Source organism: Vespa mandarinia, chromosome 14, assembly GCF_050613455.1.
Source record: "Vespa mandarinia isolate Hongniang chromosome 14, ASM5061345v1, whole genome shotgun sequence".
Taxonomy (NCBI): domain Eukaryota; kingdom Metazoa; phylum Arthropoda; class Insecta; order Hymenoptera; family Vespidae; genus Vespa; species Vespa mandarinia.
The window spans coordinates 4,933,777-4,943,996 of NC_140823.1; the positions used below are offsets into that span (position 1 = coordinate 4,933,777).

Here is a 10,220-nt window from a genome sequence, read left to right on the forward strand (position 1 = left end):
ACCTCACTTCGCACTTCACCCTTTGCCCTTCCTCTCGCTCTTTCTCTATATCTTTACGTATCTCTCACTCCGTCCATCCTCACCCTCGAATGCGAACGGCCTGTTTTTGTTGCCGCCCCTTGGAGGCCCCTTTCACCAGCAGCGCCCCGCCCGATCGTCGGATCCTCGCGAAACGACGGATACGATGGGAGAGAGAGAGAGAGAGAGAGAGAGAGAGAGAGAGAGAGAGAGAGAAAAATAGAAGAGAGAGGAAGAGATTCACTGATAATTTTCTATTTATTTTTTATTTTATTACTAATCTTTCTTTTCTTCTTTTCCTTTCACCGAATCACAAGAATATCTTCCGTCCATCTGTTTCTCCTTCCTCTTGTTTCAGCTGGTACACTTTGCACAACCCTCTCCGACGAACTCGAGGCGTCCGATCAGCACCGATCTTTTCCGACTTACCGGAAAATACGCGCGGCTCTAGTCGTCGCCGCCACCGTCACCTCCGTCGTCGTCGTCGTCGTCGTCGTCCTCGTCGTCGTTGTCGTTGTCGTTGTCGTTGTCGTTGTCGTTGTCGTCGTCGTCGTCGTCGTCGTCGTCGTCGTCGTCCTCGTCGTTGTCGTCGTCGTCGTCGTCGTTGTTGTTATTGTTATTGTTGTTGTTGTCCTCGTCCTCGTCGTCTACGTCGTTGTCGTCGCTGTCACGGCCGTCCTCGTCGTCGGTCTCGTGCTCCCTATAGCGAGGCGTAACCATAGAGATCGGCGATCAATGACGGGCATGCGCGTTATCGCGTTTACCTATGATAAAAGGGCGGACCACCAGCGTTTCCGTCTCTTTCTCACTACCCCTGCGAGTTTATCTTCGCAAATCTTTTCTCTCTCTCTCTCTCTCTCTCTCGCTTACTTTTCCATCCCCTTATACCGCGAGCCTACTACCCCTTAAACGTTAGCCCGACCGATGCAATCGCGCACACCGTACGATCTCTCGCACGAAGGTACAGCGCGAAAGGGGCGAATGCTCGCGATACGGGACAAGGACCGTGCCTGGGATATCGCTTATCGTTACTCCCATCTCGCCGGAACTCTATGTTCCTTTAACCTGACCTCTGCCCTATATTTTTTTGCTCTTGCGCTTCCCTTTTTTTACCACTCTCGCGAAAAAAGATCAAACCTACCTACAGATCTCTACGAAATTAATTTTGTTGTGAAATTGTCTGGAACGATAAATGAGAACGGATCAAGATAAAAAGCAAAAAAAGAAAAATATTATTTGATCTCCCTTCCTCGGATATCCCTTTCCCGTATGTTAAAATAAACGAGTAATAGATCGCTTAGTTTTTCTAAATTCGCTAATTGATCTCCTTGAATAAATAGTTGTATCTATAACAAATTGTTTTAATTTGCAAGACAACCCTCTAATTTTATATACTACGAAGATCTTAGATAGCATGAACTGAATATTTTTTTGCCTACTTTTGTCATTATAAATTGATTCTATCGTTCAGACGATCAAATTTATATTCTATACGGGACGCGTGTCTTCCGATGACGGAATTCCAATATCTCTTCAAATTGGAGATTTTGTCTGATTAATGCATCGTCCTACTCTACTAACATTAAAATGATACAGATCGGCAATGATGTTAATCGGACAATATTATAATTAATATAATAATTCGTTACTAATTCGTTTCACAAATCATCGACTACACTGGAAGCTACATGATTCATGTTACATTATTGATAAATAATTCGTTTCTCATTTACATTGCATCATATTGCATTGATATTTAAAAAAAGAACGGTCGAATACTCGATGTTCGAATTAACGCTGATAATCTGATAAAATGTAGTAGATTTTTTAAATTAAATAATTTTATGTTAAAGTAGAAATCGTTTTATCATAATTTTTCCTACTATATTAATAACATTGATGATGTATTTGTAATTTCACGTACGTTGCCGCGCAGTTTCACACGTGACATAGCTAATGCGAAAAGTTAACCTCTCTTTTCCATAAATTTTGATTTGAAGTTATTCCATCGTGATATTCAACGACGTTGATAAAAAATATGTTAAAATTAAGACGCTTCATACATGATACTCGATTGAGTTCTCTTGCTCAATTGTCACCAAAGTACAAAGAAGATGTAGAGAGTAAAATGCTAGCTTGGCAGATACACTCTTATGGCAACGTGAACGAATTAAAAATGTCAAATGTTAGAATACCGATAATTACAAACCCAATGGAAGTTTTAATCAAGGTCCAAGCAGCAAGTGTTAATCCTATAGACATTGCAATGATACGTATGGCATATCACTTTCTCGTATTAAAATTACGCATGTTTATGTATTGACATATTAAAAGTGATTATGTCTTTGACAGGTGGTTATGGTGCAACGTTATTAAATCTTATGCGTAAAGCAAGGAACTTTGGTGGCTATGCGTATAGCGATTTAATTGAATTTCCATTAACTTTAGGAAGAGATTTTTCTGGAATTGTAGTCTCAAAGGGACACAATGTTGGAGATAAACTAAAACTGGGAGACCAAGTATGGGGTGTAGTTCCTGTAGATAAGCAAGGCTGCCATGCTAATTACGTGGTTGTTGATAGTAGCTTGGTAATTTATATATCTTTACCTACATATAATAAAATATATTTTGAGTTAACATTATGAGGCAAATTATACGATTACAGGTAAGGCAATATCCAAAAAACTTATCGTACACTGAAGCTGCAAGTGTTTTGTATGCTGGATTGACTGCATGGTCTGCTTTATGGATTACTGGCGGTTTGTGTTATAAAACATCTATCGGTACAAGATTAAATAGAAGGATACTAGTATTAGGTGGTTCTGGAGGTGTTGGTACTATGGCTATACAACTGTTGAAAGCTTGGAATATGCATGTAATATAATATTATTATATTACTATCGCATATAGTATTGTTCTCTTATTGATAATTATAAAAAATTTCTTCAGGTAATAACCACTTGTAGCAGTGATGCTGTAAATATGATGGAAAAATTAGGAGCCAATGTTGTAATAGATTATAAACAACGTGATGCTGATGCACAAATAATTTCTGAAGGACCGTATGTAATTTAATATCATTTAATTTGTAATATTTCATTTCTCAACATTTTATCAATAGCTATCATCAATTATATAAATAAATTTTACTTGCAGATATGATATAATTTTGGATTGCTCCAATCAAGGACCAGACTTAATAAATTCAAAGGGTTACCCATATTATACTTATATAACACTCAATTCTCCATTATTAAAAAATATTGATCAGTTGGGATTAATTGCTGGAACTTTTAAAAATCTTGGTGACATATTTAAATATAATATTCCAAAGTCTAATAACAAAGGTTCTGTAAAATGGGGCTTTTTTGTACCATCAGAAACAGGCATGAATATGCTTCATGATTTTGTTGAATGTGGACAGGTACATTACTATTAGATCATTTTCATTCTATAGTTAAACATGATATACAAATAAATATTCATGTTAAAAGTATATTTTATAGATAATACCAGTTGTGAAACAAATATATCCTTTTCAAGATTTACCAGCAGCATATGAAAGAGTAACGCAAGGTCATTTACGAGGTAAATTAATTATTGACATGAAATAATATCTATTATAACTCTTTTATAAAATTTCTTTAACATTTTGTTATTCTTATTAAAAAATTTTAATTTATTTATAATAAATATTTACCTTTAATTATACGTAATCAATGTACAATAGTATATTTTGTCTTTTCTTTTCCTTCTCCTTCATTCCTTTCAAACCCTATTTTATTCTTTACATCGGAATAACAATCAAATGCAAGTTCTATTGCTTTTTGTGAACCTATCTTTAAAACTTCATTCAAATACAATTGTTCGTTTAATAATCTAAATATCTCTTCCTGAATTGGTTTCAGCTTCTCTATTATCACATCTGCTAATACCAATTTATACCTATGACATTAAAAAGATATTAAAATGTAATTTTAATATTTTTAATGAGCAACATTATATATAAATAGAAATACCTACTTTCCAGTATCCAAACCTTGTGCATCTTTACAAATCTCTTCGGGAGACTTTCCAGTAAGTAAAGAATGAATAGCAATTAAATTGGAAACACCTGGTCGTGTTTCAGGTTCATAATTTACTTCAGATGTGAAGTCAGTTATAGCCTTTTTAACTTTTTCTAACAGCACATCTGGTTTATCCGTTAAATCCAACCTACTTTTGAGATCTTTATCCGATTTGGACATTTTCTTTAAAGGATCTCTTAGTGATTTTATTCTTTGACTTGCATCACCTAAAATGTACTTTCAATCAGCCATTATATACTTTTCTTTTTATTCAAATATTTTTAATAACATTAGTTATTATTTACACATACCACAAATAAGGCTCCGTGGTATTGGAAAAGTATCTCCATACCTTTTATTAAAAGAGTCTGCTAAATCCTGTGCTAATTGTATATGTTGTGCTTGATCTTGGCCTACTGGTACATCTGTAGCTCTAACATATAATATTGTATTTGCCTTTTTATTCTATAGAATTACAAAAAAACATTTACAAAACTTAGAAGCATATAAATTAAGATATTATTCAAAGGATATACCTATAAAGCAATATATCCGCTGCTTGTAAAACAGGATAAATATATAATCCTAAAGGAATAGTCTTTAAGGTTTGACTTTTTTCTTTGAATTGCGGCAAATGTCCAAGCCTAGCCATGGTAGTAATACAACCAAGTATCCAACATAATTCTGAATGCATAGAAACATCAGACTGTTGAAATAATATGCTTTTCTGTGGATCTATTCCACATGCCAGTAATGTGGCTGTTACTTTAAAAATATTATCTTTCAATGTGACAGGATTCTATAAAAATATATAATATATACGAATTGTTGAGATGATATATATATATATATATATATATATATATATATATAAACACTATGCATTATATACAATTATTATACATTTTAAGTTCTCTTACATAGGGTAATGTAATAGAATGCATATCTGCAATACTCCATATAACTATTTTTTCTGAATTTTGTAACTCTACCCATTTCTGTATTGCACCTAGATAATTTCCTAAATGAACATTACCAGTAGGTTGAATGCCAGAAAATATTCTCCTTGAATACTCAGTTTTTACAAACTATAATCACAAATATAAATATGAAAAAATTAAAAATCTTTAAAGAACAAAATAACCTTCAAATTAATTTATTCATACTTTTTGACTAAATGATCTTATAGACTTTGCATTATGACAAACGTTAATACTCCAACTATGAGATATGAAAACACCACATTTAACGATTCTCAACATATTTCGTAAAAAAAAGTAATCTACAAATTTTTATAAATATTAATTAATATAATCCGTTACCATAAGGGATATATTTGAGTTTTCCCGCAAATGAACAACTTAAGAAGAGACAATGAAATTTCATATACATTTCATGTTTAGAATTTCGTGAACTTAGCTGCTAATTCACACTACTTGTTATGATAAAAAAGCGCCAATTTTAAAAATAGAAATATATTGTAGTTTTTAAATTTGTGATGTGTTACTGTATAAACGTATATACAATTAAAAATAAACAACAAATTATTTCTCATGATGTTGAGAATATAAATATAAATATCTTTACGGTTCTTATATAAAATGAAATATTAAGTGAAATCGTATATACATATATATATATATATATTTTTTTTTTTTTAAATACAAGGCAAGGTCATTATACTAAGAAATTCGGATAAATAAAGTATTTTTATTCTTATCAAGTGTAATTATTCCTACTAAGCGTAATTATTATTTTTTTATTCTATATAATAACGTAGTTTAAAGAAAAACATTGTTAATATAATTTATTTATTAACAATACAATTTTGGTAGATTTATTTATATACTAATATTTTAACAATGGAACAAGATGGCAAAACATACATACCTTTAAATAAGAGTTTCCTAAAGAATAATATTAGTAGTAACGAAGGCTCTTGTTTAAATGTAGTAACACCATATGTATCTCACTCAAATTCATCTGTGTCTCGGTATGTACATAGCATGTTATTAAATAATAAATGGTAACACAAAAAATTTACATTTTTAGAATCAACGAATATTTTACAAAACTTAGCATAAATTCCAACATTACAAAACAGAAGCTTGAAATAAGTGGAAATGACAAGTATCTTGCAGGAACAATTCAAAGTATTATCACTAGCATGGGTCTTGTTCTTATCCAACCATCAATGTCTAATCTTTTATATTTGGATACTCCATTATTTGTATATAATCCAAATTCTCAAAATCAAAGTTTTACAAATTATGTTTACTTAGGCAAAATTGATGATATCTTTGGTTCTGTGAAAGAACCAATGTATAGTGTATGTTCCTTATTAGAAGAAATTAGTATATTAAATGTTGGAGATCAAGTATATTTTCTTCTCAATGATCCAAATACAAAATTTATGTCTGTTGAACATAAATTAAACAACACTTTCAATATAATAAAGCACAAATGTAATGAGTAAGAAAAAAATATTGATCAATAATAAAAAATGGTTAAATAAAATTCATCTTAAATATACTTAAATACATTAATTAGCTGTATAGGTACAATTATATTTACTAGTTTAATTGTAAAAAAAAAGAAAAACAAATTAAATAAATAAAAATTGAATAAAAAAGTAAAAAACAATAATAATACTTTGATAAAATTCAAGCATACGATTTGAAATATAACCGAATGCAATCGAACAATCGCCTACGCATGCGTGGGAAAGCAATATGAACTTATGTTGAGTAGGATTTATCTATTCAACTAATATCAAACTCATCGACTTATGTCGACGTAGTCGTCGTACTAAGTACATCGAAGTATAGTTGTCTAATTTTGTTAGTATTCGATATTACTAATTATCAATGTCAATATTATTAATAATATTACAGTAGTAAACAGTGCATTCTTTAGAAAACCGCGAGATACAATAAACTTTCGATGCGTATATCGTAGTGACACAAAAACAATAAATTAATTAAAGAGAAATTTCATACAATTCATTGCCATGCATTTATGTAGATAAATTTTTGTTTTTTATGGAGAATTATATATATTATAGAATATAGTTTATATTATATTTCGATTAAGTTAAAACCAATCACCATACAGACATACAAAAAACAAGGAATAGCCGTAGATCGAATGGCATTATGGAAAACCCACATAAAAAAATGATGACGGTATGTAACGGTACGATAAAAAAGTGCCTTCATATCATAAAATATGACAAAAATAACAATAGATAAGATGTTTATTATATGCATGATAAAATCATAAAGTGTTTATATGTAAAATTTATATCGCGACGAAATTGAATAAGAGTAAAAAATGTTTAAGTCAAATAATGTTTTTTTTTTTAATAAGATTATAAATAATTTTGCTTTTTTTTCTAGTCATGTACTAATGTGTCAGAACAGGCACATCATGTATCAAGAACAAAACGTGGTCAAGCTATAGGTCATGTAAGAGGTTTTCGTGGATGTACAGTATGGTTGACTGGTCTCTCAGGAGCAGGAAAGACTTCTATAGCTTTTCAAGTGGAAGCAATACTAGTTGATCATGGAATTGCAGCATACGGGCTTGATGGAGATAATGTCAGAAGTGGTTTAAATTGCAATCTTGGCTTTAGTAAAGAAGATAGAAAAGAAAATATAAGGAGGGTTGCAGAAGTTGCAAAGCTATTTGCAGATAGTGGACAAATTTGTTTATGTAGCTTTGTATCGCCATTTGAAGAAGATAGACAAATGGCAAGGCAAATACACAAAGCCTCGGATCTTCCATTCTTTGAAGTTTTTGTTGATACTCCGCTTAATGTTTGCGAAGCTAGAGATACAAAGGGACTTTATAAAAAAGCACGACAAGGTGCTATAAAAGGTTTTACTGGTATAGATCAGATGTATGAAAGACCTATTAATCCTGATTTGGTGGTAACCACAGAGAACTGTACTTTAGAAGAATCAGCTGCAACGGTGATCGATCTTCTGGAAAAACAGTGTATCATACCAGTATTACCAAAACCTACTGCACCTATAAGAGAACTGTTTGTTCCAGAATCCAGAATTGCTTCTGCCAAAGCAGAAGCAGACACTTTACAAAGTGTAGAAATTACAAAGATCGATATACAGTGGCTTCAAATTCTAGCAGAAGGATGGGCACTCCCACTTACTGGTTTCATGAGAGAAAGCCAATATCTACAGGTATATAATACTTCTATACATATGCTTATGCTTCTGTAAAAAGCTGATATATATATATATATATATACGTTGATCGAAAATAGAAAAATAAAAATAACTTTTTTATACTCTTAACACAATTGAAGGCTTTAGGGGAAATGTTTTTAGACTCAACATTTGAAATGTCTACTTGAAGGTGGAAAAGAAGTAAATCAGTCTATTCCTATAGTTCTTGCAATAAGTACTACAGATAAACTTCGTTTGGAGGGACATTCAGCGATAACACTTAAATATAAAAACAAGGCTTTGGCAATATTACGAAGACCAGAGTTTTATTTTCATAGAAAAGAAGAAAGATGTGGGTGGCAATTTGGGACTAACAACTTAGGTCATCCATATGTGAAGATGATTTATGAATCAGGAGATTGGTTGGTAGGTGGGGATATAGAAGTTCTAGAAAGGATTAAATGGCACGATGGTTTTGATATATATAGATTAACACCAAATGAAATTAGAGCAAAATGTAGAAAAATGAAAGCTGATGCAGTATTCGCATTTCAACTTAGAAATCCTATACATAATGGTCATGCCTTACTTATGCAGGTATATTTCTTTTTTATCTCACTTATTTAAATTTATCTTTCATAATACATTTGATCACAGTAACATGAAACATTTTATTTACAGGATACAAGAAAACGTTTACTTGAAGAAAGAGGTTTTAAAAATCCTGTACTATTATTACATCCACTAGGAGGTTGGACGAAAGAAGACGATGTACCTTTACATACAAGAATTATGCAACATAAAGCTGTTTTAGAAGAGGGTGTACTTGATGCAAATTCTACTTTGCTAGCTATTTTTCCAAGTCCTATGATGTATGCTGGTCCTGTTGAAGTCGGTGAAAATTTGTATAATTAATATGTGCTAAAAAATGTATAAATATATAGTTATAAAATTTGTTGTTAAGGTACAATGGCATGCCAAGGCCAGAATGAATGCAGGTGCAAATTTTTACATTGTGGGTAGAGACCCAGCTGGTATGCCACATCCAAATAAGAAAGCTACACCTGATGGTAATCTCTATGATCCTACTCACGGTGCGAGAGTTCTTTCAATAGCACGAGGTTTACAAAGCTTAGAAATCATTCCATTTAAAGTTGCGGCATATGATAAGAAAAATAAAAAAATGTCCTTTTTCGATCTAGAACGGAAACAAGATTTTGATTTTATATCAGGAACGAGAATGCGTGGTAAGAAATATTTCGTTTATAGATATAGAAATAAGATATAATGTATGTATGTATGTATATATATATATATATATATATATATATATATATATATATATATATATGTTCTTATTATTAAAAAAATCATATTAAAAATACATTGCTATTGTAGATTTAGCTAAAGCAGGAAAGTGTCCACCTGATGGTTTTATGTCTCCGAAAGCATGGAACATTCTTGCACAATATTATCAAAATGTAAATAAGAATTAATTAGAATTCACTTAGAATAATTTTATAATAATCTATAAATTAGACCACTTCATACAGTGCAATTAGTCTATTTACATCTTCTTATACCTCTTATACGATTGACATATGCCACACTATACAAAAGTAAGAGCGATATGGTTTTAACTACATGTTTGTACATGTATATTTAAAATTTTTCTCTTGTACAGCATAATATCGGGAATTTATCCCTTCATTAGATAGGTTGATGTCTATTTGCAATGATTCTGCAATGTGTAAGTAAATTTTATTTTTTACCTACAAAGAAACTGACGATATTTTCTATATATATATATAGATATAAATATAGATTAAATATATATATATATATATATATATATATATATATTTTACATATGTATATGTATTAACAAAGAATACGAAATGTGTGACATATATGGTATGTAATATTGAAAATATTTCGAATTGATAAC

The 10,220-nt window shown here is 31.2% G+C and overlaps 4 protein-coding genes across 6 annotated transcripts; 3 read left to right on the forward strand and 1 right to left on the reverse strand.

The window, feature by feature from the left end:
* Window positions 1-1,930: 1,930 nt before the first annotated feature.
* On the forward strand, window positions 1,931-3,677 carry LOC118440158 (NAD(P)H oxidoreductase RTN4IP1, mitochondrial). Its single transcript, XM_035862782.2, has 6 exons — window positions 1,931-2,291; window positions 2,371-2,606; window positions 2,684-2,893; window positions 2,968-3,080; window positions 3,175-3,442; window positions 3,525-3,677. Exons 1-6 carry the CDS (start codon window positions 2,057-2,059, stop codon window positions 3,630-3,632), a joined length of 1,170 nt encoding a protein of 389 aa, XP_035718675.1. The 5' UTR covers window positions 1,931-2,056; the 3' UTR covers window positions 3,633-3,677.
* TrpRS-m (Tryptophanyl-tRNA synthetase, mitochondrial) lies at window positions 3,667-5,541 on the reverse strand. Of its 2 annotated transcripts, none has more exons than XM_035862783.2 (6): window positions 5,252-5,353; window positions 5,006-5,173; window positions 4,622-4,884; window positions 4,397-4,518; window positions 4,042-4,312; window positions 3,667-3,963 (listed from the first exon to the last, which is right to left on the reverse strand). In XM_035862783.2, exons 1-6 carry the CDS (start codon window positions 5,345-5,347, stop codon window positions 3,735-3,737), a joined length of 1,149 nt encoding a protein of 382 aa, XP_035718676.1. In that variant the 5' UTR covers window positions 5,348-5,353; the 3' UTR covers window positions 3,667-3,734. The 2 variants fall into 2 exon arrangements, with proteins under 2 accessions (XP_035718676.1, XP_035718677.1); XM_035862784.2 differs by lacking the exon at window positions 5,252-5,353 and adding an exon at window positions 5,408-5,541 and having other exon boundaries at window positions 3,680-3,963.
* Window positions 5,542-5,773: 232 nt separating this feature from the next.
* On the forward strand, window positions 5,774-6,605 carry LOC118440161 (uncharacterized). The gene is made up of 3 exons (XM_035862786.2): window positions 5,774-5,829; window positions 5,921-6,078; window positions 6,138-6,605. The coding sequence occupies exons 2-3, from the start codon at window positions 5,948-5,950 to the stop codon at window positions 6,559-6,561; spliced, it is 555 nt and encodes a 184-aa protein (XP_035718679.1). The 5' UTR covers window positions 5,774-5,829; window positions 5,921-5,947; the 3' UTR covers window positions 6,562-6,605.
* A 244-nt stretch (window positions 6,606-6,849) lies between these two features.
* On the forward strand, window positions 6,850-10,080 carry Papss (3'-phosphoadenosine 5'-phosphosulfate synthase). 2 transcript variants are annotated; one of them, XM_085661267.1, is made up of 7 exons: window positions 6,850-7,270; window positions 7,484-8,287; window positions 8,435-8,869; window positions 8,954-9,163; window positions 9,237-9,393; window positions 9,475-9,519; window positions 9,671-10,080. In XM_085661267.1, exons 1-7 carry the CDS (start codon window positions 7,241-7,243, stop codon window positions 9,766-9,768), a joined length of 1,779 nt encoding a protein of 592 aa, XP_085517393.1. In that variant the 5' UTR covers window positions 6,850-7,240; the 3' UTR covers window positions 9,769-10,080. The 2 variants fall into 2 exon arrangements, with proteins under 2 accessions (XP_085517393.1, XP_035718672.1); XM_035862779.2 differs by having other exon boundaries at window positions 6,854-7,270; window positions 9,237-9,519.
* The last annotated feature ends 140 nt before the right edge of the window (window positions 10,081-10,220 follow it).

Excerpts from the sequence above, each read along its gene's own strand:
- LOC118440158 (XM_035862782.2), top strand. The coding sequence starts at position 2,057 with ATGTTAAAATTAAGACGCTTCATACATGATACTCGATTGAGTTCTCTT. Across the intron at positions 2,292-2,370 it reads TATAGACATTGCAATGATAC|GTGGTTATGGTGCAACGTTA; the intron begins GTATGGCATATC and ends TGTCTTTGACAG. Across the intron at positions 3,081-3,174 it reads CAAATAATTTCTGAAGGACC|ATATGATATAATTTTGGATT; the intron begins GTATGTAATTTA and ends TTTTACTTGCAG.
- TrpRS-m (XM_035862783.2), bottom strand. The coding sequence starts at position 5,347 with ATGTTGAGAATCGTTAAATGTGGTGTTTTCATATCTCATAGTTGGAGT. Across the intron at positions 4,885-5,005 it reads ATTCTATTACATTACCCTAT|AATCCTGTCACATTGAAAGA; the intron begins GTAAGAGAACTT and ends ATATTTTTATAG. Across the intron at positions 4,313-4,396 it reads ACCACGGAGCCTTATTTGTG|GTGATGCAAGTCAAAGAATA; the intron begins GTATGTGTAAAT and ends AGTACATTTTAG.
- LOC118440161 (XM_035862786.2), top strand. The coding sequence starts at position 5,948 with ATGGAACAAGATGGCAAAACATACATACCTTTAAATAAGAGTTTCCTA. Across the intron at positions 6,079-6,137 it reads TCAAATTCATCTGTGTCTCG|AATCAACGAATATTTTACAA; the intron begins GTATGTACATAG and ends TTACATTTTTAG.
- Papss (XM_035862779.2), top strand. The coding sequence starts at position 7,241 with ATGGAAAACCCACATAAAAAAATGATGACG. Across the intron at positions 7,271-7,483 it reads CACATAAAAAAATGATGACG|TCATGTACTAATGTGTCAGA; the intron begins GTATGTAACGGT and ends TTTTTTTTCTAG. Across the intron at positions 8,870-8,953 it reads GTCATGCCTTACTTATGCAG|GATACAAGAAAACGTTTACT; the intron begins GTATATTTCTTT and ends TTTTATTTACAG.